Raw genomic sequence first — 27,806 nt, 5'->3', positions numbered from 1 at the left:
TCTCCTCACCAGGGTAAAAATAAGGAAAGGGGTCATTGCCAAAACGCAGGATAAGCCGGCTCTGTAGCCATGTTGGTCGTTCGTAATGTACTCATTTTGATCTTAGTACTAGATTACCGTGTTGTAAATGATATTTCTCAGTGATTTGGAACATACACTTGTGAGTGATTTCGACTGATAGTCAGCGAGTGAGTTTTTAGGTCCCGTTTTATGTATCGGACTAAATGAGCGATTAAAACAGTAATGCCTTGTTAACCATTGAATGCATCTGCATGGACAATCAATCAAATGCACGAGAAATCACTGCGTAGCTTTCCCGTTTTGTAATCAATAAATGTACAGTAAAACTTGCATCCATACGATGAAATTTTTAGTCGCTGCAGTAAATCTGCTGCGTTGTTTCGCATGTTTTCTTCAGCGTAAACACAGAATATGATGCCAATATAGTACAGTGCACAAAAAGTGGGCGCTGCTATAGAGATTACGATGGCGGTACGGATGTACGCTACTTTGTTTCTTTTCATAGTAATATTGAAAAAGCTCCATACGCCCCTTATCATAATTCCATATATTTGTATTGATTCGTATGGGTTCATATTGGTTTTGATGTACGAACTAATATGATTATACAGAATGATGGACACTAGGTGCATATGGGTGTTTCCAACAGAAAAATAATTTGTGTCAGATTTTTATGATTAGGGAGTATAATTAGAGTGTCAACTAGAGCAAATTCAGAGCAATTGCAGACTATAAACCGAAGACACTAATAAAATTAGCTTATGTTATTGGCTGCCTAACAAAAAGTCGCGATTACCGTCACTCGCGAAGTAAGCGCTAGTGGGAAGAAAAAAAATGAGCAAAGGTTTATGCCAAATGCAAGAAACTTCATCAATATGTATAAGCAGCAGGTGTACTCCACATCGGATATGAACTATCTCAGCTTTTCTATGTCCCGACTAATCTAATAGTATTGTAAACTGGAAAGGTCATTTGAACAAAACTACACTAAACTAAGCTTTCCTTTCCTGTGAAGCTTTACGCTGCCTACATTTGATAACAATGGGTTGGTAGTCGTGAAGGAGAGTCGTAGACACATATGTCTTCGGGCCGAAAAAACAGGAACTTCTGAAGTCAGTAAAGAGTATTGCCCGGGGGAAGCATGAAAAACAGTCGAAGCGAAGACATTTTTTTTTATCTTGGCGCTGATTGCGGATTTATTTTATGGTGTCGCCTCGCGCTTACATCCACTATTCACTTTCACAATCTCTATTCTGTGTGTTTTCTTTTTTTGTCTCTCTCGTTGAATGCAAGAGGACTGCATTTGCCTTATTTCGCTTCTAGAAGTCAGAATAGAGGACTCCTAAAATGAAGAGCGATTTGACGGAAAGACCAGCGTCGACACGACAAGATTCAAGAACTATTCCGCACTTCTAGTATTGGACGAAATGATAGGATGCCTTTTTGTATTCCTCTCAGCATTACTTTTTTCTTCAAGAAACTCTCGCACAAATTGAATCTGTGAGCTGCCGCCAGCAGTACATTCCTGAAAGGAATTCGGTGTTATCCTCTGAACTGGTATATCGAATTTTAAGAAAACACTTCTCGATGGTGTCTTTTGGGAGCCTTATTTACTTTTGAATTTCGAAGATGTCTGGCATTTTCTTGTCGCACAGAAAGCTAAATCTTAGTAGCGATAAGCACGGAAAAGAGGAAAGTATTGAAAAGAAGACATGCATACAAGAGATGAACAATGAACTAGCACTGAAGCAAGCGCATTTATCGACTGTACGAATAATATGTAAAATTAAACAAAAACGAACTCGGGATGACATCGAAACTTCATGTTAAACATATTCCTTACATTCTATTTGCTACAAAATGGTCAGCAGAGTTAGAAAAATATTCACAAATACATTTAGGAGACCGTCTATTGTGTTCGCAAAGATAGGGTTCCAAGTACGTTCTCAAATGCACTTTGGCGGCATTCTCAGTCAGGGCCTGGTACGTGCACCAGGGAAGCGTCTGTCCCACAGAGTCAGCCACTTAGCTATCGTGCCCCTTAGAGAGGCGGATTAAACAGCGCGGGCTGAAAAGTCGCAGTTTCGCCCGAAAGCCGACTCATTGATTACTATAGCAAATTATTCGACAGCTATACAAAACAAGGTTAGTAGTTTTATTAGCTGCGAAAATTGCTGTGAACATTCTCTTACTAAATAAATTAACGAGCACGGTGAAACGCGTGGTCAGAAAAACATGAACACATCGCATTCGATGACCGAGAGAACTTGCTGACGACGACGGTGGAAGTTCGCCTGAAGTGTCCGTATATTTGCTACCGTAATAAAATTACGATAGCAACTATCTCTTTTCTAGTTTTCTTTTGTTTTTCTGTGTCTGTTTCCGTTGACTGCCGGCACGTTCGTTCATCGATGCGCAATGTAATTTTTTTTCCTGATTGTATCACTCCCTTCCCCCTTCACTTCTACCTTTTCCCTTATATATTATGTCCTTGTTCCGTCAATAAAATTTTGTTGACAGTCAGCGCTTGTGTCTCGTCCTTGTTACTTTGTGGATGCATGCGTTTGCGCTGTTACAGTTTTTAAGACATAAAATTAGTGCCTGACTAGATCGATCATGGATCGCTTGTAAGAAGCATTTTTTTTTTTTACCCGCGCGTAAATTGGCAACTATGTGTCAAGACTTTCGCGCACGTGACGCTATGCACAGTAACTTGTCGAGGGGCGAAAGCAAGAAGTTTATGAGCCAGTATTTACTTTACGGCACATATTTCAATCCGCGAATTGCGGGTATTGAGTATGCAAGGTATATCTACTTGGAACGAATTCTCAAGACTACACCAGCTTCGAGATATTAATCTTCAGAGTATCCGACAAAATACCTTGGCATCTCAGTTACTTTAGTTCTTCAGTGCACAAATCTGCGTTTTCTTCAACAAAAAGTAAGTGGAACAAAAGTGCATTTTTACCGCAAGCTTGAAGACGCATATATTGAGACTGGTGCCCTCCTCAAAATTCGTTACAAGTAGATAGGCCATGCGAACTCACCAGCTACAATTTGTAGATTAAATATGGGTCTTGAGCCAATAATTAGAAAGGTAATTAACGTTACGGCATTTATTACTTGTTTAAATATTCTGATTTTTCGTAGGAGTAATGGCCACCTCTTGGAATATTAGATGGGTATTTGTTTCGGCTAGTTGGTTTTCTTTAATGTGAAATTGTGCCGCGCGAAGCAGGACAGAGGGAAACGGAGAGGACGAGGTACTTACTGCCAAGCTAAATTTTATTCTTTAATGCATAATTTTGTATAGAAAAAAAAAAACAGAAGAAAAGATGCGAAAGGCGGCATAAAACAGAGATACTATCGTTGGCCACACAATTCGCGCAGACGTTGTCTAGAAATGCCAAAGCCCTTTGCGATAAGGCCAGGAATCGCAAACTTATGCAAGACATCCTTCGCATGCCATGCTAGCTTCTTCGACAATGATGCGCGTGCAGTCGTCCATGTGCTTAAAAATTACTTTTCTTTGCTACAATGTGGCGCGCATCCACATGCACTACAATGTAAGGCTAAAAATCTTCCCTTCATTTCTAACATTGTTGGCATGCTCCTACAGGAGAATGCCGGCAATGTCACATTTTTATGTCACATTGTTTCCACATAGTCTTCTATGTCGAACAATATATTTCATTTAGCAGTAAGCGCTCGTCCTGGTCCTTTCCGTGTCGCTCTGTCCTGCTGCGCGCTGCACCACTTAAGAGTGTTAGAGTTGTGGTATCTGCCAGAGGCACATCTAAGGATTTGTTGGAGCCAAAAGTAAACATCCAATATTTATGACGAGGCATGATGAAACAGGGAATACGCAGTCATGTTTTCATTCTCTATGCCGTGCGAGTTTCGGCTTACAGATGAGGCAATGCTATGGGCAGCACTGCTACTGATAGAACCAAATATATAGCGACGCAAATAGTACACGGGAAATAATGAAGCCCTCACAATCCCTGATTCTTGTGGTGATATTGAACCGCACAGCCAGTGTTATTCACGGGGCACATGGGAAGATTGGATGAGATTACGGTTATTCGCTTTACTTCCCAATTGATTTTTATATTAAGGAACCTCGAAAACTCTGACGTGTCTAAATCACAAGCAGTATGTATTTACGCGGTATTAACTATCTACTTGTTCAATGTGTTGCATTTCCTGTTACCGCCATAATCTTGTTGTTGTTTAGGGCAGCCCTTGTACACTAAACAGCAATTTTGATTGTTTAGCTAGCATATTTTGTTGTAGCCATAAAAATTTCGTTTATGAGGACAAACAGTAGAAGGGTATGAATTGGGGGCTGTAGTGTTGAGTAAAATTCCGAGAAAAACAGCGCTACAACAGGACCAATGAAAGCTCGAACAACACAGGGCCTGTGTTGTTTTGTCTTTCACTGGCCTAGATGCTGAGTTCTTTTTCTCAAAATGAAACAGAAGCAGACTCTCGAAAAAAGCAGTAACAGCCATAAGAATCTGCGTAAAACGAAGTGATGTAAAACCAGAGTCGTTAGTGTACTAAGTGCTACAGACGCACTCGCGAGAAGCTTTTACCCAGCTTACATCCTTTTGAAAGCGAACAACTTTCTTAGCCTTTTCCACCTGTTTTCGTGGTCAGAGGTGGTTGAACTCGAGCCTCGCCGCTATCTACCACGTGACTAGGCGAGGGTTTTAACAGCCGCTTCGGCGGTGCACTCAGTCTCGCCATGAAGTCGCTGCAGGCGCCAGGCTGAGTCCGAACATTAAAATAACCCAAGTTCTAACTCCAAGCAACTGCTTTACAGAACATAAATCAGTCTTTACCTTAGTCAAGCCACAGCAAGACAGGGCTGAAGCCTTTGATGTGGAATAAAACATTCAAAGAAGCAAAATCGTGTCTAACCATGCTTAAAAGAGTTTTCGTTCGTGTAACTAGGTTCAAGCCACGTTAAACCCAAGCCACGTTTTTGTTTTGCTTCGACTACTGCATCTCAAACAGCCTTTAAGATTTCGCAATAAGCAGCAGGTTTCCCCATCTTCTGCTGGAACTGCTGCAGTTGAACACGACATTTGGAAGCAGATCCATTGCAGTTGCTATAGAGGCCCTTTCAGTGTCAATATAACACAACGGATTGCATATTGGATAACAAGCCCGAGTTCTCCCTGAAGTTACATTCACCACGTATACCTTAACTCACCACTTGAGCGCTTTGGGGTTTTACGTGCTGTTCGCTTTCAGGAACTTCTTCAGGAATAGACCCGGGGCTACTGGTCGAAAAACAACCATGCTCGCTCCCTTATCGCTCGCCATTTACATAAGCCAGTATATTCTGGTTGCCTGTATAGGTACTGAAATTTCGTTCTTTCACAGCATACAGCTATCAAGGCCGCACTCGGCGCGACGCGTATATTTCATGGTCACAAACTGCAAAGGAAGTGTCCTCGCCATTTTTCGCCTTTCTCGAGTCGCTCTATTCCACTCGTTTAACAAAAGAGCACCGCGTATAGGAAAATATCACAGCTAAGTGCGAGGGTTCTGTGCAGTAATGAATCTTCCTGCGGTTTCCTCACTGGCTCAGAACTACAGTTTTGGCAACATTGATCTGGTACAATGAAAGAGTGTGTTGCATAAAACCGTATTTAACTTACTGTATGTATTACAAATTTATTCACCTATGTGACACTATTGGAGCTGTTCGCTGTCTATAATCTGTAGCTGCTGGAAGTCCTGCTGTTGTCTTCGAACCATGCCGACCTCTCCGTACGCTTTCCTTTTGCTACATGTAGCAAAGCTACAGTAAATATTAATAGTGTATTTATTAGCTTACCTTCTGTTCTTCTTTGTCCTATTTCCTTTGCAGGACCCCCGGAGCCCTTGAGTAATTGCAACGTGGTCAACGCCACCGCTGATTCGCTCAAAATAGAATGCGACTCTGGATACGACGGTGGGCTGGAGCAAACATTTCATCTCGAGGTGAGCCTGAAAGCAAATGGGATCCTACACTCAACCCGCTCCCCCCCCCCCCCCCCCCTTTTTATTATTTTTTGCTTCCTTGTCAAGGATGATCGCATTCGATTGCTTACGAGTTGCCGGATATGCGAGAGAGCTCATTTTTTGGGGAGCCCAAGCATTTAGCCTTGAATCCACAGCGCAAATTAAGAAATCTTCCTTCTTGGTTTTCATATCTATTAATGTAATGCCTGTCGCATTCGATAATATTATATAGAAGATACGTTTGAGGCCCCATTTGTAGAGCACCTGGTCTGACGAACCATGCTAGAGCATGAGCAGTCTCACGAATACGAGCCGAGAATTGCAGCCCGGGCTGATTCGTGCAGCCGGCTACTCGTTGGCCAACTGCAGGGAGCAGCTGCGCATATGTAAATAAGGAAAGTTTTCCCTGTAAACATTCCGCGCTGACATTGCAAAGCTGTTAGTTACCCTTGTGCGCACTAAGAGTGTTGCAGTGTACACTCTGCACATAATTGACAATGACTAATGATGACAGGAACGAGGGTCAAAACGGTGTCTCCTAAACTCCTTAAGATAAAGGGAAGTATTATAACGTAGTGCGTCTTATTTCATCCATTGGCTAATACTTTGTCATTGCTGAGAGTAGAAGCATCAAATGTCATTAACATACCACCTTTGTCTAGTGTGTGCTTGTTATACTAAGGCCTCACTTTGCTACCACACAGTGCACAGCAACTACTTCGCAGCTACTAGTGCCCTGCTTTTGTATTTTTACATGGAGGATCAACATAATGTTTCTGTGATTGAGTATTTATTGCTCTGAAATCAAATACAATATCAAAGTCGTGAAGTTTAATCACGTGGCAATGCGCCATCTGCAAACAGCAAAGCATGGTTTAAGAAGCGCACTCTGAATAAGGATAGCCAAAGTTCAGAATTCTTCAACGGCCGCCTGTGCCCGTAACTATGCTACGTAACTCTGATGGCTCGGTAGCATTCCAGCAAGGTTTTGACGCAAGGTAAAATTGTACTCCGGCATGTTAGTTAGAGAATAAGAGAAAAAGAGCAATGAATTTCAAGAGTTTCCTTTCGACGAAGATCTCCATAATTGATGCATCGTCTCAGAAAAGGGTAAAGGGAGTGCTCTGCCGGCGCAAGATCGACAGTGCTGCCTTACCCTTAGCAAGCGTAACTCTTTTTCTTATTTACGGATTTCCTAAGCCCCAACCGCAGGGTATTGTCAACAGCAAGAAGGAACTTCTAAGCGCTCACGGTCCGCTTGACAGCGCGCTACCGAAGAGTGTAGTAATAGTTTGAGCGCGTAATTTACGCGGAGTAAAAGGGACACTCTTTCATTTTCTTCTATTTGAACTTCTTGCTGCAACTAATCAGAGCTGCTCACTTTCAGTATCGCCAAGGCTACCTACCTGATTAGCCAATTTCTTATGTAAATGAAGTAAATGAAATGGTTCACCGAAGGTATCACGGAAGCTGCAGCGCGATCAAACACTAGTTTCAGTGTCTAGGAGGATATAGTACCGAATTGGAGAGTGTAACAGCCATTGCAATATGCGGTCTCTGAAGCTTCTTTCAAACGATCTATGCGTGTCGTTTGCACCCATCCCCCCCTTTAAGAGGGGCTGGATGGAGTGTCAGGCGACGTAATATCCGTGGCACCGCATGCAGTGACGCATATCGACAACCTTTCACTGTTTCAGGTCATCGACTCGGTGCGCAGTGAGACGCTCGCGACGCGAGAGCAGAAGGAGCGGCCGTTGTTCCTGGTGCAGCCGCTGCCACCGGGCACCGAGTTCATAGTGCGCGCCTTCGCTCAGAACGCCAAGGGGCGCAGCGACAGCGACATCTTCACAGCAAGCACCGAGGAGGCGCGCGACGATGGAGACGGTGAGCACGAGTTTTGTTCATACATGTTATGGGCTGCCGAAGCGGAAGTCTGTAGTGAATCACTCAAACAACTAAGGTGTGCCTTGATTTCTGAAGAGATATCAGTCGCATATCAGCGGACAGTACCAGAGGGACCGGTATCAGCTGGACAGCATCAGAGAAAACAGAGAGGGGGGAGGGCGAACGGAACAGAAAGATGGAGAGAATGAAAATTATTTAACCATATACATGTACTAGGGAAGTTCTACGTGGTCAAAGACGATTCCCCGAGATGGTCGACCTTTAAAAATGAATTAGCGTCTTTGGAAACTCGTGCGTGTTTGAACGGCCAGGCCGCTGTTCCAGTGGCAATAGACAAAGGCCCGTCGTCCTATCGAGCTGATGCGATGGAGAGCGATCGTGTCTCTGGCCAAAAGCGAGAACACTCGCCGAGCATGTGATCGATGGTCTCGGTGGAACTGTGAGCAGCGCACAGAGCACCCACAACCGTTTCGATGAGGGTGGAGCAGGTTTTCTTGAATAAACCGCCAAGCCACAGCTTATAAGCAGGATTGTCTGGCGTTGAGAGAGTCAGAGTGGAAGCCGGAGCTGTAGCGAAGGGTTCAGAGTGTACAATCTGCCCAAACTTTCTAAATTGCACTTCTGTAGTGATAACTTATTATCAAGCTGACGATAGATTTTACATAAATAGGCGTAATGCTCAGTGATCGCACTTTGTAAAAGATAAAGTGACATTGTATAACAGAAATAGACTTAAAAACAAAAATTTGGCACTGAATTGGTTCTGTGCATATTGTATCATGCATAAACTGGGAAATTTTCTGTAGATGTGGCCATGGTACACCAGTTTATGCGTCAAGGTCGCCACCATCTATGGGCACAATTTCGCTAGAAACTCGCAGGTTTAATTGAAGAATTGGGACTGCGAATCAATGGGAGATCTGTGCCATTAAAAAAATAGCTGCTTTCACACTAAAAATTGACCAAACATTACACAAGCATGTTATTTCTTAGCTGTCTCTTTTTTTCACTGTGCTTTTTTAAAATGTCTGTCACGTTTCCTCGGTAGCAATAAGCTCCTTTCTACCGTAGAGCATGCAATATGGAGCCTTAAACAATAATTCTACATGACGCTTTCTCGCATTTGCAGCGCACCCAGCAAAGCACTGCGCGAAATGGTTCGCATAATAGGGAAAGCATGCGCCGACAGGTGCGAAAATTAATTAGTAAATTTTCTCACAAGAACACGTGCGGGAGACACTTATCGTTACGAATTAATCACTTTGGCCTTGTTTTGTGCGTGCATGCGTGTACGCACTCGCAACGTGCAGTATTGGATGCAATTTACTGCGGAATCAGGCCTACACTTCTCAAGGTATACTCCTCTTGTTGTGGTGGTCCTTGCTTCTATTTAGAACGTGATGTTGCAAAAACGCGTACATTGCTCAGAGGTAAAGTGAAGAGGCGGAATTAATCATTAAGTGCCTGGCTCGTGCTGTTTCTGCAAGCGCTGTTGGTAGATGAGATGGCGGCAAGTAAGCCGTTAAGAAAAACGAGTAGCCTAACAATGACACTCTACACGCGTTAAAAGTCAAGCGCTAGATAAGTCGAACGAGAAGAAACAAATGACGTCCAGAATAATTCCCGAATTGAAAAATAAAGAAAATGAAATGGCGATAGTAGATCGGCGGAGATGAGTGAAAATTCAAGATGGAAAGAATAACGTTGCGCTTTAGCTTTGTTTTATTTTATTTACTTATTGCACGCTCATTGCGTATTATTATTATCATTTTCGTGCGCGTTTCCCTCATTCGCTTCTTGCGTGTGAGCGCGTGCGCTCGACTTCGTCCAGCGATTTGCGTACGCCACTTTAGAGCACGCGCTCTTCGCATGAAGCACGCGGCGGCCTACTTTTCGGATGAGTGGAGCCAGGAGTGATGGCAACTGTCGCGCAGCGATGTCCGCGCGCGGGTGTCTAAGCGTGATGACATCAGAACATCAGTCGAAATGTACGCAATGGAGACTCATATTTATAACTGGAAGTCGGAAGCAAAGTGGCAGGAAGGGGAAACGGAAAGCGTTGCCTTCCGATTGCACGCGCATATGAGAGCACCTTATTTTAGCTTCTCTTTTGACTGTGTTGCATATACTACTTCATTTTATTTCTCAACCCGTCTTTCGTAAGTTTCTGCTCTCGGCGCTTCTTCGGAAACGGTCGCGCGAAAAGAAAAAGACGAGAAAGGTTTGTTAGTTTCAAGTTTACGCACTTTATCCGCATTGCACGTGAAATAAAGAATACGCTTTTCAGTCCTACAAATAAATGTACTTTGCTCGTGCTCAAGAGAAGAAGGCTACAGCCACCGAGCCACTGTGGACATATGATCGTATTACGCTGTAGCATCGGGAGATTTGGCACATACGTTTCCTTCGTTTGTATGCATAGTTATGGCTCTCGTGAATTCACATTTACTTGAGAGTGTCAACTCATTGACAGTACTGTTACGACAACTGCTAGTTGATTTCTTTTATATGTCACCTCGATTAAAGGCTCGTAACCGGCGTCCTCTGTCCGCTCATCCGATGCTTTCGCTAACCCGTCATCTTCGTTGTGACGTTATCAACTTCTCTTCAGATTCACACTTATCATATGTCGATAAAAAAAATACAGCTTTGACTTCCATGCCGATCTCGTGCTTGTGCTGCAAATGCTTTAGGGAGAAACTGCGCTTGCTGGACTAACAAATTACCTTGAGCATAACGCCTGTGGAAATTTTTGAGGCGTGTTGTGCGCCATGTTGACTCGAAAAATAGTGGCGTCTGTGCATGTATTTCGGAGGCCCCAGCAGTAGTTAGTGCAGCCGAACGACGAAGTTGTCTGCATCACAAAGTAGTAGTTCTTCAGAAGACGCCGAATACGAGCTGTAAGTAGCATAGGAGATCCACGGCGGCCGCACTTCGGCGGGGGGGGGGGGATGCGAAAACATTCGCGTGCTTATATTTAAGTGCCCATTAAAGAACCCTAGGTGGTCCAAAATTTCCGGAGTCCTTCACTATGGTGTGCCTCATAATGAGGTCGTGGTTATGGCACGTCATCATCATCATCATCAGCCTAGTTACGCCCACTGCAGGGTAAAGGCCTCTCCCATACTTCTCCAACTACCCCGGTCATGTACTAATTGTGGCCATGTTGTCCCTGCAAACGTCTTAATGTCATCCGCCCACCTAACATTCTGCCGCCCCCTACTACGCTTCCCTTCCCTTGGAATCCAGTCCGTAACCCTTAATGACCACCGGTTATCTTCCCTCCTCATTACATGTCCGGCCCATGCCCATTTCTTTTTCTTGATTTCAACTAAGATGTCACTTACCCGCGTTTGTTCCCTCACCCAATCTGCTCTTTTCTTATCCCTTAACGTTACACCTATCATTCTTCTTTCCATAGCTCGTTGCTCCGTCCTCAATTTCAGCAGAACCCTTTTCGTAAGCCTCCAGGTTTCTGCCCCGTAGGTGAGTACTGGTAAGACAAAGCTGTTATACACCTTCCTCTTGAGCGATAGTGGCAACCTGCTGTTCATGATTTGAGAATGCCTGCCAAACGCACCCCAGCCCATTCTTATTCTTCTGGTTATTTCAGTCTCATGATCCGGATCCGTGGTCACTACCTGCCCTAAGTAGATGTATTCCCTTACCACTTCCAGTGCCTCGCTACCTATGGTAAACTGCTGTTCTCTTCCGAGACTGTTAAACACTACTTTAGTTTTCTGTAGATTAATTTTCAGACCCACCCTTCTGCTTTGCCTCTCCAGGTCAGTGAGCATGCATTGCAATTGTTCTACTGAATTACTAAGCAAGGCAATATCATCAGCGAATCGCAAGTTGCTAAGGTATTCTCCATCAACTTTTATCCCCAATTCTTCCCACTCCAGGTCTCTGAATACCTCCTGTAAACATGCTGTAAATAGCATTGGAGATATCGTATCTCCCTGTCAGACGCCTTTCTTTGTTGGGATTTTGTTGCTTTCTTTGTGGAGGATTACGGTGGCTGTGGAACCGCTATAGATATCTTCCAGTATCTTTACATATGGCTCATCTACACCCTGATTCCGTAGTGCCTTCATGACTGCTGAGGTTTCGACTGAATCAAATGCTTTTTCGTAATCAATGAAGGCTATATATAAGGGTTGGTTATATTCCGCACATTTCTCTATCACCTGATTGATAGTGTGAATATGGTCTATTGTTGAGTAGCCTTTACGGAATCCTGCCTGGTCCTTTGGTTGACAGAAGTCTAAGGTATTCCTGATTCTGTTTGGGATTACCTTAGTAAATACTTTGTAGGCAACGGACAGTAAGCTGATCGGTCTATAATTTTTCAAGTCTTTGGCGTCCCCTTTCTTATGGATTAGGATTATGTTAGCGTTCTTCCAAGATTCCGGTACGTTCGAGGTCATGCGGCATTGTGTATATAGGGCGGCCAATCTTTCTAGGACAGTGTTCCCACCATCCTTCAACAAATCTGCTGTTACCTGATCCTCCCCAGCTGCCTTCCCCCTTTGCATAGCTCCTAAGGCGTTCTTTACCTCTTCCGGTGTTACTTGTGGGATTTCAAGTTCCTCTAGACTATTCTCTCTCACCTTATCGTCGTGGGTGTTACTCGCATTGTATAAATCTCTGTAAAACTCTTCAGCCACTTGAACTATCTCATCCATATTAGTAACGATATTGCCGGCTTTGTCTCTTAATGCACACATGTGATTCTTGCCTATTCCTAGTTTCTTCTTCACTGCTTTTAGGCTTCCTCCGTTCCTGAGAGCCTGTTCAATTCTATCCATATTATAGTTCCTTATGTCCGCTGTCTTACGCTTGTCGATTAACTTAGAAAGTTCTGCCAGTTCTATTCTAGCTGTAGGGTTAGAGGCTTTCATACATTGGCGTTTCTTGATCAGATCTTTCGGCTCCTGCGATAGCTTACTGGTTTCCTGTTTAACGGCGTTACCACCGACTTCTATTGCGCACTCTTAAATGATGCCCATAAGATTGTCGTTCATTGCTTCAACACTATGGTCCTCTTCCTGGGTTAAAGCCGAATACCTGTTCTGTAGCTTGATGCGGAATTCCTCTAGTTTCCCTCTTACCGCTAACTCATTGATTGGCTTCTTATGTACCAGTTTCTTCCGTTCCCTCCTCAAGTCAAGGCTAATTCGAGTTCTTACCATTCTATGGTCACTGCAGCGCACCTTGCCGAGCACGTCTACATCTTGTATGATGCCAGGGTTCGCGCAGATTATGAAGTCGATTTCATTTCTAGTCTCCCCATTCTGGCTCCTCCACGTCCACTTTCGGCTAACCTGCTTGCGGAAAAAGGTATTCATTATCCGCATATTATTCTGTTCTGCAAACTCTACTAATAACTCTCCTCTGCTATTCCTAGAGCCTATGCCATATTACCCCACTGACTTGTCTCCGGCCTGCTTCTTGCCTACCCTTGCATTGAAATCGCCCATCAGTATACTGTATTTTGTTTTGACTTTACGCATCGCCGATTACACGTCTTCATAGAACCTTTCGACTTCCTGGTCATCATGACTAGATGTAGGGGCGTAGACCTGTACAACCTTCATTTTGTACCTCTTATTAAGTTTCACAACAAGACATGCCACTCTCTCGTTAATGCTATAGAATTCCTGTATGTTACCAGCTATGCTCTTATTAATCAGGAATCCGACTCCTAGTTTTCGTCTCTCTGCTAAGCCCCGGTAGCACAGGACGTGCCCGCTTTTTAGCACTGTATATGCTTCTTTTGGCCTCCTAACTTCACTGAGCCCTATTATATCCCATTTACTGCCCTCTAATTCCTCCAATAGCACTGCTAGACTCGCCTCACTAGATAACGTTCTAGCGTTAAACGTTGCCAGGTTCATATTCCAATGGCGGCCTGTCACGTAAAACTCCCTAATTTTTTTTAGTATAGGAGATCAGAACCAAGTAACATCGTGGAAGTCTGCTGACTTTTCCTATTAAGGTAATTAGGCGTAATGTAGCACTTCCGCATTCACGCACACACATACACACGCGTACACTCAAGAACACCCCCCACACAGAGCGCTCACTCCCAAATATTTATTCAGTGGATGAAACCGAAATTTATATAGGGACATGCATGCGAAGTGACCAACAATAAAGACGAACATATAAAGAAACAACTAAGTGACGCACTTTAAAGCTTTACGTTAAGAGATGAAAATTCCGTCGGAAACAAGGATATGGATGGTTCACTGGCGCACTACACCTTATTTTTCTCGGTGAAAAAAAAAAGCTTCTAATGCTTCACATTGTCGCTGGTTTTACGCTTCTTCCGAGAGCCTGCCTATTGGACAATCGTGGCTCACAGCCACATGATACAACGTGGCTACAAGGTGCGCATACTTGGCCTCCTTTTTCTTTATTTTTGTGAATGTTCCCTTAACGGGTCATTCAAACATATCCCTGTTTGCACTACGTGAACTTTTCAGCAGGATAGTGGAATAGTGTATACCACTCCCATAGGGAACTTTACGAACGTCGTCTGATGTTTTTTTCTTGCATCCGCGCTTTCTTACATTGCACATGCGCGACCACGGTTTCCCGAGTTTTTCGGGCACCCAGAAAACCATGCCTGGCCGCAACCTTCTTTAGATTGTGGGAGAACTTATGAATATAAGGAAGATGTGCGTAAGCTTTAATAATCAATTAAGCCGGTTGTTGGGTGCAGGCCATCCCTTTGTCGGTTATAAATACGGTTGCCGAGTCACTTATCCAGACGCTAAAACCTGGGACACAAAAGGACAGAGCTGCTTGGGAGCCCTAGGAGACCAAGTCACAAGTGGTGCCCTATATTCATGAGCGCTCCCACAAATTAAAGATAGAGAGAGAAGAGAGAGAAGGCAGGGAATTTAACCAGACGCACGTGCCCACAATCTAAAGAAGGTCGCGGCCAGGCATGCAGAACCGCTGGTTTTTTTCGGTGGCCGAAAAACTCAGCAACGTGCCCGCGCGTATGCAATGACAAAAAACGCGTATACCATCAAAAAAAAAAGAAAGAAAGAAAAAGAAACAAGAGCCGACCTTTGTGAAGTGCTGCATGGGAGTAGTATATACTCTATTCCACTATACTGTGGGAAAGTGTACGTCGGGCAAACAGATGTTTGAATGACTGGTTGAAGGTGTACGCATAAAAAAAGAAAAAAAAGAGGACAAGTATGCCTATCTTGTAACGCACGTTGTATAAAGTAGGTGTAACCCACGATTTTCTGATACGCAGGTTCTCGGTAGAAGCGCAAAGAAGTTCTTTTTTTTTTCATCGGAAAGATAAAGGTTCAGTGCGTCAGAGAACCATGCATAGCCTTGTTTCCAATGGAATTTTCCTTTCTTTATACCGAGCTTTAGGAGGAAGCTTTAGCTCAGGTGCTCGTATCTAAATACACGTAAAAGGAGAATTTGTTTTTCTCAGCAACCACTGGAGCAAATTTGCCAAGGTTCGTTGCACTTAAACTAAAAACTTAAGACCTAGTGACGCTTGGTTTCTAATTTGTATTTGTATTAAAAGTTTGTATTAAAAGCTTGTATTATTGTAGTTGTAAGTATAAAAGTTTGTATTAAAAATTGACAAAAATCTAAAATTTTAAGAAAACGAAATTATCAAGTTTACAACTCTGTAACTCAGCAATGAAAAATGATACCACAACTTTGTGAATTGCATCTAATAGTACATCTAAAGCGGACAGAATTGATATGTTACACATGAATCTCAAAAAATTTAGTAATATGATAATAGCGCTTCTGCAGAACCCTTGCGCACAACGTAAAGAATTCACGTAAGATATAAAATGACATATTGAATTTGTCCGCTTTCGATTGTCTAAAGGGTGCTGTTTACAGAACCGCGATATCTGTTTTTGATGCGGAGCTATTAATCTGTAAATTTCGTGCTTCTATTTTTTTCAAACTTGCGAACTTTTGAAAATATTTTTAACAAAGTTCAGGCCCTAAATCGAAATTCCGCTACAAACAGTCGCTAGAATTTAACTTTCTCTCTCAAATTCAACGAATTTAATTAAAATTGGTCCAGGGGTTATCTCAGTAAAACATGTTTGCGTTTTACGTGTATTTGAACAGGCCGCGTCGAAGTTGGGCCCGAGCTAAAGCTTCCTCTTAAAGTGTGCTACTTGTTTTTTATATGTTTGGCTTTGATGTTGGTCACTGCGCATGGGTGTCCCTGCATATTTTGGGTCTCATGCACTGTATAAACAGTTGGTAGTGAAAGCTGTGTGTGTTGGGGTGGAGAGGGGGGGGGGGGGGGGCGTTCTTGAGTGTATGCGTTTGTGAGTCTGAGCATGAATGCGGGAGTGCTAAATTGCGCCTAATTTGTGCAATATCACGGTTTACCACTAGCCCAACACCAATTTCCACTATGCTGTCTTTTGTTTCTGAAGTGAAGCGAAGCTTATTCAAAGTGTAAAAATTCAGGTACACTTTCGGACAAGGGCAATGTGCCTGGCGGGGCCCATCTCTCTGCAAACAGGGATATTATAATTTTTGCCTTCCTCCTAATGTGTACCTGTCTTTTTACACTTTGGATAAACTCCGATTCACTTCAGTTTTTTTTATTTCTTTTTTTTTTGGTTCACGTTTTCGTTCGAAGCTTCAAACGCTTTAGAGACTAGACAGTGGCTCTCATAGCAGGGCATAATTCCCTATGTGGCAGTCACAACGAGCGTCTATGTATCAGGCTACGTATGCGGTACTTGACGTCTTGCTGCCTTCTGTACACCTGGCTAATTTTGATACTGCTACCAATGACTCAGTTGCTATGCGCCTGACAGTTTTCAAGGTTTTCCTGGGTTGTTGCTTTTTCTTCTTTTCGTATATATTAACATTAGCTTACCCATGCAGGGCAACTGACTGGAATCGACTTCAGTCAAATCGCCTGCACTCTTTTACTTCGCTTCACAAAATATTGTCCTATCGTAAAGCCTTGAGTACATTGTGCTTAAAAAAATGAGATGACTCCATAGCTCGGAGAGGAATAGGCCAGGAGTTCAAGCCGAAAGGCCACGGGGAAATCAAGTTATGGGCTGAAAATGAAATATATATATGTATATATATATAATATGTGTGTGTGTGTGTGTCTGTGTTTCATTTTGGGCATATACCTTGATTTCCCCGTGGCCTTTCGGCACACACACACACACATATGTATATATATATATATGTATGTACCGCTTTTCTCTCGCGACCTGGGCGCAACGCTCATAACTGTGCGCGTGCATGAATGCGGTGTATCTCACCCCTTTAAGGTGGTTTTAGTCATTTTACCACTTCTTCAATCCTTCTGGCATCTCGTCACGCACTGATCGACCCTTGTATGTTGATCCCACTGCCAAGCCTTCCCTAGTATAAGTTGAAAAGAAAAACTAAACGTTTCAGCATAGTTTCGCTCGCGAGATGCAATGAACGAAAAGGCCAGGCCTTCCTCAACACTGTCCGCATGCTTTCACATCCCTTGCACTACCTTTCCATCGAACTTCAAGCTTCTTCTTTTATGTTCTCCTCGTCTTCTTTGCTCTGAAATCTTGAACCTCTGTATTATATTATCATTTTCACTTGGATTAGCTTGACTCATTTCTTTTCTACCTTTCTTTTTCGATGGCCGGACTAGCTTTCGCTTGCTTGCTCCTCTGGGTTTCAATTTCTCCCTCGCTTGTTGCATACCGCGTGCTTGTTGTGTCCATGTGTCTTCCCTAAGGTTTATGCTGCTCTCCTTCCCTAATCGAAGAAAGAGCGTTGCAGAGTTCTTCCTAAGCCACATTCTTTTTTAAATGAGTAAAACATTTGCCTCCGTTTCTTTCCGTTCTTTATCTGGAAATAGGAACACGTAGACTGAAGTTCACAAAAAACAATAACAGAGACAACTAGAACCTATATGTAAGAAAGCGAATAGAAAAGTTTAAAGCTGAGGGATCCTTAAAAAAGAAGTGATAGAAATTGAGATTGGTGGGGTACTTGAACGCACCCGGTTGGAATTTGCCCATGCGCTGCTCTGCGGACCAATTCAGGCACGGAATTCAGACGTCAAGATTCTGTCGATAACATTTACTTTTCTGCATTGCGACAACAACGAAAGAAAAAAAAAAGGAGAGGGGAAAATTCAGAAAAGCTGGCAGTGGACGCGTGAGCCTGGCTAAAAAAAAAAAGACCGCTACGAAGAAATTCTTCCGCTGGTTTCTCACCAGACCACTGCTATTCTGTGCCATTTGTCTTTAGTTTCGCGAGGAAGGAGATAAGTTCAATTTTGTTTGGATATTTCACTACTATACGCCTCTAACGTTTGGGTCCTGGTCGTTCTAGTAAAGCGACCTGCGTTTTTGCTTTCATCAACTAGTTCCAGGTGGGCTATGCTCTAGAAGAGAGTGTTATTCCTTGACAGGCGTACCTCCGATCCTTTTTTCAGCACGCTCTTTCTTTTTCAGTTTGAACATTGATCGACTCGCTATTTGAGGCTTCTGTTTTGCTTCAAAGCTTTTTTTTCTTTTACATACGCCCTTTTATTTTCTTGACATCTTTAACAGAGAAATGTAGCTGAACGCTTCATCTAGTTTAAGCCTACCAGGTAATGGATTTAAACTAAAAGTGCCTTTTTGCAGACCTCGTGTCTAACCACCGCTATAGAACCAACGACAGTCTCTGTACTTGCTTGTGCACGTTATTTATTCTTTCTTTCTTTATTGATTAATTTATTTAAGACAATGCTCAGATTGTCTTAGGAGACATGGCTAAAGGCAAGCATTTGCCTTACTAGGCCGGGCCACGCATGAATATCGATGTAGAGTAATGGCTGTACGGATTTTCTCTCAAGCAATCGCCGTTCGCTTCTACTAAGCTAAAGTTCTGGAGCCCTTGCTCAGTATCTACGTCGCTTTGTTCTGCTCAAACACATTTCCCTTGTTACCGGTGTTGTATTGGATACCTGAGATTGTTTTCTTCGCCTGGAGAATTCCTAGAGTATCAGTCGAAATTTGAATAAAGTTGAAGGAGGAGGAGATGGAAGCAGGAATAGACGGAAAGGCAGGGAGGTTAGCCAGTTTAAGATGCTTCTGGGATCAATTGGCTAATTTTTGTAACAGGTCATGATTGATAATATCAATTCAGCGTTATTACCATGAGGTCATGAAGTTGAAAATGTTGTGTTTAGCATGTAATGTTGCACACGTGGGAGCGATGAGATAGTGATTATCTCATCCCTCCCATGTCAAAGTTGGCCACTTGAGACACTCCGTGCGACCACTATATACAATGCCGCAATTGCATGAGTCTGGAACAGGCGAGCGCCATGTGCGAAAAAACGAGAGTTTGCTCAAGGTTCGCAGAGCCCCACGCTGCAGACTCCTGTGCAGTCATGGTTCTCAAATACTCCACCTGCCCTGGGTCCCATGATGGTATACCTCAAATTACTGGGACGAAATGAAGGAAACGGTGATCTTGAAGCAAATGACGAAAGACCGTTCGTCTCGGCGGGAAGCTGTTGCGGCCGTTAGAAAGCGACGCTCCTGACGCCGTCTGATTTCAAAGAACGCCGATGCCTCTGTGAAGAATGTGCCTCTCCTCTGCTCCCTAGGCCTTGCGGAGTCGAGTCTGACCAACCCCAACTGGGTCTAACTCTGACAACAAGAACGCGCCGGAAAACTTCAATACGGAAGCTTGGCCCGCGTTACCAAAACTACAGCCGCCACCACATCTGATGACACAGCTAAAGCCACAGCCGAAGCCAAAGCCGGGGCCACAGTCACATCAAAGGATACAGCGCACTGCGGTAGAGTCCACAGCGCCCACTCCTACCAAATTGCCCGAAGAATACCGGCAAGTGCTTGCAATGCTTCGGTTCCTCATGAATACTATTCGCATACTCTTAAGTCAGCTGCATATTCCGTCAACGCGAAGTGCAGTGATAGTGCTGCATACGCCTAATTCAATGCGTGCAAATCTTAAGTAACCCACATGGCTCACACGCCGCCTCCTATTCGCACAACCACCACTTGCGCTTGGGTCATCCCAGATGTCTTCAACGCACATCACCAGCTATGGCACTTGCCTCTGCTCGCTGTCCCCTCAGTGCTAACATTTATACTATTTCCCTTTTTCTATTCCCCATTTCCCTTACCCCAGTGTAGGGTAGCAAACCGAAGGCTAGTCTGGTTGGCGTCCCTGCCTTTCTTCTCCTTGTGTTTTCTCTATATATTTAGGTAAACTTTAAAGAACCACACATGGTCCATATTCATCCGGAGTTTTAGAAATAGTTCTAAGCGCAAAATATAAGACACGGACCACAGAATAAAAGACAAGGACAGGCGCACACTCGCAAGTGATCTTTTATTTTCTCCAATGTTTCACTTATGAAGCCGCACACTTCACTTATGACAGCCGCACACTCAGAAGTGTGCGGCTGTCAGCCCCCTAGGTAAAAGCTCAAGCTATTCTTCTGTCCAATGATCTTGGCTTGCCTTGGTTAACAAACCGCATCAGGAAGTCCAAAGACAGTAAGTAATCTTTCTGTGTTTTTCAACGCGAAAGCTCCTAAACTTGAGATGCCGTTCAAGTGCATAGTAAGCGAAAACAATTCTTGGGAGGTACTGGTCAGACGGTATTTGTTGGAGCAGTTTAACAGTCTTGTAATACACGACCCGTTTTCAGTAAAAAGTTCTGGTGACATAATTGCGTTCTTTGAGGACAATCGCTCTGCGGGGCATATTTTCTCGATTGATGTTGAAGAACTGTTTTACTCTAAACCTCACTGCGAGCTCTTTATGGCTGTGCGGTATTGTATTGAAAAAAAAAATAGGGATATGTCCTTTCAGAACAAGGCTGAAGTTCCGGTAGAAAGCTTTTTAGCGCTTTTGGAGTTTTATCTTGGGGCAGCGTTCATTTCTTTTGAAGATGATCTGTTTCTACAGAGGAATGGTATACGTATAAGGTCATGTGTGGCGCCTGTTCTATGCTACATATTTCTTGCGAACATTGACCCCGATTTGGGAACCGCTTTGTTAAAGGACAAGATTTTGCAGATCTTTAGGTATGTAGATGACTTTTTGAATGTTTTGGACAAGCAACAGGACTGTGCCTACACAATGTCTGTTAAGGACGTATTAGGCACATTTAAAGTGCTTGTACAAGGGCTCAAGTTTACCCATGAGCTTCGTACTTTTGACAAGTTGAAATTTTTGGAGCTTCATCTTACCGTTCATGAAAACCATGTTTGTTGGATGTATCGCCCCCGTGCACAGATAGAATTCTTGCCGTTTCATTCTGCCCATTCGAAAACAGTAAAACGAGCTAATTTCAGTACTAGCTTACAGTTGGCTCTAACTAGGTCTTGCCCTCAAGTCATTCAGGAAAGCTTTAATTTGCAGGTGTCTAGGCTTGGCTCGGCAGGTTTCCCTGCTTCTTTGTTAGTTTCGGTAAGCGAAGCTTTGTTGAAGAAATTTCGATGTCAGCGTACCAATGCTTCAGAAGAAGGCGAAGAGAAACAGAAAACGCGTCCTGTTGTCATTCCGTATGTACACAAAGTTGTTCATTCGTTAAAGAATGTTGCTTCTAGGTACAATGTGCCGGTGATGTTTTCGGCTCCTCAAAAACTTTCTCGCTCTTTTGCGCTCCTGTCTTACGCTAAGAGGGCCGAGTGTGTAAAGAACCACGTAAAGTATTTCTTGAAAAAAATGCTCCACTGGCGTCATGTATAAGATTCTTTTAGACTGCGGCATGGTACACATCGGCCATACTGGGCGTTGAATAAATGACCGCCTGCGAAAGCATGCCCTATCAATCAAGAATGGGATTGGCTCACATTTGCCATTTCACTGTAAAGTGTGCACGTGTGAACCTTTGTTGGAAAACACACGGATATTACGAAAAAATAAGAATACGGGGGGTGGCACGGAAACTAGCAGAGGTGATGTATATCAAAAAGTTTGATGGCCGGTCTATCAGCGGTTCGTCGTTGTCTCTTCACGAGAATGAGTTTAGTTTCCTGGCTGATAGTATATGATTAGGTTTGGTTTCTATCTATTGTGACCTCACCTGTGTATGTTCCTGTTCGCATGCCTGAGGGTATATAAGTGAAGCATCGCGGAAAAAAAAAATCACTTGAGAGTGTGCGCCTGTCTATGTCTTATATTTTTGCGCCTAAGATCATTTCTAAAAACCATGTACGAACTAGCCCGGCAGCAGACGTTACTAATCCGGAATCCCCCACTACGGCATCGCTTATGATCATATTGTGGTTCTGGCAAATAAAACTCTAGAATTTAATTATTTTAGCATGCTATATTACTTATCTGTTCCTTGCTCCTTGCTAACTTTTTACTCGTCTCCTTGTATTATCTTCTTCCCTTACAGTCAATTTCCAAATCTTTTTTTTTTATTAGTGAGCCTTGTCAACTGATACAGCGTTAGTAAGTCATTATCCCGGCGCTCAGCAATTGCCTGTTGATAACGCAACCATTTCTTAGCATTTTCAAGAAACATAATGGCAAGCTGCAGGGTAGGCTGCAAAACTCAAATATTTCAACAGGGATGGCAGTCAAGCAAGGAGAACGGTTAGTTATATTAGTATTTTCGTCACTCTACTGCCAGTTACAGCACGTGTGCATTGCTGGTTCGCATTTGCGGCGTGGTTGCCTGTGAGGTTTATTTATTTTGTTTTGGCGCCTCTTATCGCTGAAGTTTTTCAGTTCTTTTCTTATCATTTACCTGTCCACTCTTCTGTAGTTATTAAAGTTCTTTGTCTGTCTGTCTGTCTGTCTGTCTGTCTGTCTGTCTGTCTGTCTGTCTGTCTGTCTGTCTGTCTGTCTGTCTGTCTGTCTGTCTGTCTGTCTGTCTGTCTGTCTGTCTGTCTGTCTGTCTGTCTGTCTGTCTGTCTGTCTGTCTGTCTGTCTGTCTGTCTGTCTGTCTGTCTGTCTGTCTGTCTGTATCTGTCCACTCTTCTGTAGTTCTCTTAGGGAAGACGGAGAAATATAGGGAGAGGGAGGGAGGCACTTTATTGAATGTTGAAGAGGTTTGCCTGGTGGCATGCCTGGCATGTTACTTTAGATAAGTATGAGGGAAAATCAAATACACAAATTACTCTTGTTAAGGCAATAACGCATGCGAAACCCGCACATAGGATCCTAAGTGCCAATAAGAGTATTTCTTGTTGGGCTAGTTGGTGAAGCGTAGGTTTTAAAGGAGTGCGTGAATTCGCGTGCACTGAAAATTCTGTGTATGCCTGTGCTCCGTGTATGTGTGCCAATTTGCGCTTCTCGCTTACCAGCTATGTAAATATATTGTAAAAACTCTGGAAGAGATCTGTGTGGTGCCTATTTTATGCTTTATTTCCTGCGTTTAGTGCCCCAGAAAGAATGTGGGCAATGACGGCCCTTCGTTCATAAATGTCCCTTCAGTTTACTTGAAAGAATTCAAGGAAGCAGTGCGAGATTATTGCACGACTGCTTAGTCCCCAAAGGGAGTGGTCGACATTATCGCAGGAAGTGTTAAAAAAATATCAGAAATGGGCGCGGTTCTCCTTATATATTCATATTTTCCCGAGTTTCATACAAACATAAGAAAGCGGAGTCTCTCCCCTCCTCCTCCCTCCCACTTTAATGCCCCGGTTCAAGCAACACGATGTGTCCAGACACGGTCCTGCCGGAGCCCAGTGAGAACGCCCGACGTTAGTGTGAAAGTTTGCAGGGTACTTAAGCCACACCCCCCTCCACATCTCAGGGTTTAGTCGGATTTGCAATTCAAATTCTCGAGGAGACGCTGCTGCACACGTTAACGCGTGTCGACGAGTCAGCGCGGCATTTGCACCTGTTGTACCTTTCCTTAAAATTCTAAAGAGGCGAATCCCTACTTTTAGCTCCATGGCGCGCCCGAAGGATACTCCTGTCTTTGTTTAGCGTTCCTCATGCGTAGCAGGGTGCTTAAGAAACCTGCCAGGCAGGCTTCCCTGAAGAGATTTGCCCACCCTGAAGCAGGTCGTTGTGTGTGCGCACGCCTCACCAAAAGAAGTACGCGCTGGGCGAGACACTGGAGGAGCTCCAAATACTTCGTCGCATTGCACGTGTTTGAAATTTGTAAACTACTAGTGCTCTTAATATTCAGTAGTACAGAACGCCCCTCCACTTTCGTTCGCCAATTGACATTTCTCACTGGAAACATTTGTTGTTTGATGCGATAGCCGGAAAGAGCATGACGTTGACTGGAATGAGGAGCGTATACTGTTTTAATCAGTGTCTAATGCTCAACAAATAGCTAACTACAGAAGAAAGAAAAAGCGAACAAGAGAAAAGAAAATGGTCGTTACGTGCCGCTTTGTGCCTTGCTCTATCCCAAAGCTGTCGTTGCTGCTTACCAGATAATTTGCTGTGTATCGCATGTACGTTTGTTTTCCGTACTTTTCCTTGGTGTTTAATCACTATAGCGCTCTCGGTGTTCGGCTCGGTTATTTACACGCCGCAAGTTTTCAAGGTTACTCCTGTTGATGCGCGCATGGCCAACCTCGGCGTTTGTAAACAAAGTGAAGATCTCAATTACATACGCCGGAAGCACGAAACCACTGGGAGAATTAAGCCTTGCCGAAGAATGCCAGCGTGGGAGAACACGCATTGGTACTTAATTGCAGCTGAATGGGAAATGGGATTTTCCACTCTATCGGAGGACGCTTGGTGTTTGCTGCACCGATCTGAAGAAAAAAAAAGAAAAAAAAAAGAAACAGTGCACGGAACCAACTTCTGACATTCAGCTTTCCGATCACCCATGTCCTCCGTCTTCACAAAGCATGCGGGTGTATTTAGTCTGGTACATATTTTTGTTCACATTGCATAGAAGCAAGAACCCAACGTGAACGGAGAAACAGCAGTGCTCATCAATTGCGAGCATGCAGATTAGTTATAGGTTTTATTGAACAGTACTGGGGTCAGAGCTTCGATTTTGTGACGCTCATGCGATGCGTTTTTTTGAGAATGCAGCATATTTGGGGCGTGGTACTGTATTGCACAGTTGTTTTTCAGGAGTGGCATACTGTGCTACGTTGTGGTACATTACAGGATGTATTTTTTTTCCCATCCTGCAGAATTTTTGAAAACAGACTGTGGAAGATATCATTATTCTAATCATTTGAATGTATTACTCAAAGAGGCCGACATTACTTTCCCGAGAAATCTAAATGCGTAATTAAGGTGAGGCGCCAGTGCATTGAAGTTGGGATCAGCAGCCTAGTGCACGATTGGTCAGGGCGTTCGAGTAGCACATGGGAATAATAGCCCTCTTATCCATTCGCGGTAAGCTGAAGTAAAAGACATCAATAATTCTTGCGCACGAGAGTCGTACTTCCAGCAAACTAGCCATAGTTAAATGACAGTTTATTGTATAAAAGGCAAAGTAGCATTTTTTGAAGAATTTCATGGTTCTCTAGCAGCACGATCGTTTTGGCTGGTTGGTACATTGTCAGACATGCGGTCGCACCCCACTTTTTAACACATGCCTCTAGCTAGGAAATACAGCGTTCAGCGCACGCCATAAATTTTCGAAGCTCACCGTCCCTCGCCATTTCGAGAAAAGAAATGAACTACCGGTCCTGCTGATATTTTTTTTATAACCTTCCTTTTGTATATATATGCCTCTATCGAAAATAAAGCATCTTAGTGTAAGTCAGTGCTCTGGACTGTGCCTTCCTTCTTCGTCCTGCGTTGCGCTGTTTAAAAAATCTGCTGTGTGATATGGTTAAGTATTAGAGGTGCACGACGTCCTTCAAATCTAACAAGCGTTTTCTTGGCATGCGTACGAATGCTTGCTTGCCGCGCAAGGCCTGGCACCAATTCGAAAGCTCCGAGAAGCTTATCTACATGTCCAAGTCCATTCTCGTCTCTTTCCTTATCGTGCTTTGGCTGGCTTTATCCAGTCCTCTTCAAAACACATGCTTTAGGTTGGAAAATTCAATTGTGTGGGGAAAACATCGCTATCCTAATATATAAGCTTTGCTGCTATTTTATAGAATTGGGAAAGGGCGAATAAGATATTTGAAGGTTTAAACAATAAAACAAATTATTTCTTATGACCTCTGAGTAACTCCCCCCATTGCTTGTTGCTTCAAAACCCAGCCTCCCGACAACTTCGCAACAAGTATGATTTGCTTGAATGGCTTTACAAATACTATCTATTCGTGCCCCCCCCCCCCCCCCGTGTAGCAGCAAAACCACTAGAAAAATCTTTTGCTATCTCATGTTTGCCTTCATCAAGCTTCCCTCACGCGTAATTGTTAGTAACCCTGAATGCAGAATCAAGTAAACATGTTCCTTTCTACCAATTCCTTTCGTTCACAATATATATTTAGGTGAATGGTACAGTCACATTTTTATCACTTTTATCACTGTGTATATTTTCCCCCATATTTGCAGGTGACTCTCTGCAGCTCGCCATGAGTCCTCTTCTGGGCGTTTTGATCGGGGCTGTGGCTGCTCTGATCCTCGTAGCCATTATCATTATTATCATCATGAGGATGCGTGCCCATGACAACGACGCAGGTAAAAATAGTACGTGATGAATAAAAAGAAAGATAAATTTAAATTAGATTATTCTCTGAGAATATATGCTTGCGTGGATTAGGCTGCTAGAGTTTGTGGAATGCATGATTATTTTTTTATGACTGAAGATTGCAAGCGCTCAAGATCGGCCGTGCAGTTAAAAATGAGAAGAATAAACGAATTACTGAAAAATAAACGCGCTGTTCAGCCACAATATAGTTCGAAAGCACTGTGATGTTTTTACACGACACGGATGTACTTGATTTACATAACAATAGAGTAGTGCGAACATAAATTTACCTTGACGTGATAAGAGGATGTTAAAGCGCTATCAAACATGGTGCCGCGCAGCCGTAATTTTTAGATGTTTTCTGAACGCTACTGGGCTACTACTAACATGCCCATTTGTAGAGAATAAAGGCATGCGCAGAGAAAGCTTAATCAGCAAGTGATGCAATAAATGAGCTAGAAGCCTCTAAACATTGCTTTCATCAAAGATTAGTCCGTGAGATCGAGCATAAATACTTCCGCCAGGACATGAAATACAGTACATAATATGCGCTTAACTGACGTTGAGTAGAAGTGCTACAAATCAAACACTGTGGAGCATGATTCACCCAATACACTGCTTATCTATATCTCGGTGATAACCACACTGCCTGCGTCTTGAGTATATAACACTGTTTTCAACCTCTGGCATAAACAACTTCAATATCCAAGAAACAGCTCTTTAAGTAGATGAATATCCGCACATATGAAATCTTGGTTGTATATTTCCTTTTTCTTCGTTGGTCCTCTTCCCTAACTTCCGCAACTGAGTAGAAATAAACCTGAGTGGTGCTCTGCAAAGTACAGTTGACAATACCATGTTTCAGGCCTGGCGACTATGCTCACAGAATATTACACTGCGAGGCTTAATTAAAACATGACACATTCGCCATGTGTCACAGAATAAAAGAATACAGCGAGATTGAGGCAATGAAGTTACAGGTGCTGATAATTGATTTAGCAACTGAGGACGTTGTAAATGCGCACTGATAGGAACTGATAAAACTTGATAACGCTTTCTTTTAGGTTATTTATAATGTAAGAAATTATGTAACAGTTGTGTCCCAAATACAGTCGACAAACTATTTTTATTCATCTTTGTATTAAATAAGACTGTAGGTAGTATGTCCCTATATAATTTCAGGAAGGATCTTATGCGGACATGTATATTATAAATAGCGAAGCACGTTATGTTTCATGGCAATACTAATAAGATTTTATTTATTAAGCGTCATAGCGAGC

The 27,806-nt window shown here is 43.2% G+C and overlaps 1 protein-coding gene across 4 annotated transcripts in view; it reads left to right on the top strand.

Annotated features, from left to right (window-relative positions):
* The window catches only part of LOC126531630 (nephrin-like), a 372,938-nt gene that overhangs the window by 329,837 nt on the left and 15,295 nt on the right, over nucleotides 1-27,806 (top strand). For all 4 annotated transcript variants that reach the window (XM_050179245.2, XM_055071313.1, XM_055071314.1 and 1 more), the window contains 3 exons: nucleotides 5,906-6,018; nucleotides 7,737-7,923; nucleotides 26,391-26,516. In XM_050179245.2, the coding sequence (XP_050035202.1) occupies nucleotides 5,906-6,018; nucleotides 7,737-7,923; nucleotides 26,391-26,516 (426 nt within the window). The remainder of the gene's footprint in view (nucleotides 1-5,905; nucleotides 6,019-7,736; nucleotides 7,924-26,390; nucleotides 26,517-27,806) is intronic.

The sequence above is a fragment of the Dermacentor andersoni genome, chromosome 5 (genome assembly GCF_023375885.2).
Source record: "Dermacentor andersoni chromosome 5, qqDerAnde1_hic_scaffold, whole genome shotgun sequence".
Taxonomy (NCBI): Eukaryota; Metazoa; Arthropoda; class Arachnida; order Ixodida; family Ixodidae; genus Dermacentor; species Dermacentor andersoni.
The sequence above is the reverse complement of the archived record's forward strand: the minus strand, read 5'-3'. Positions and strand labels throughout refer to the sequence as shown.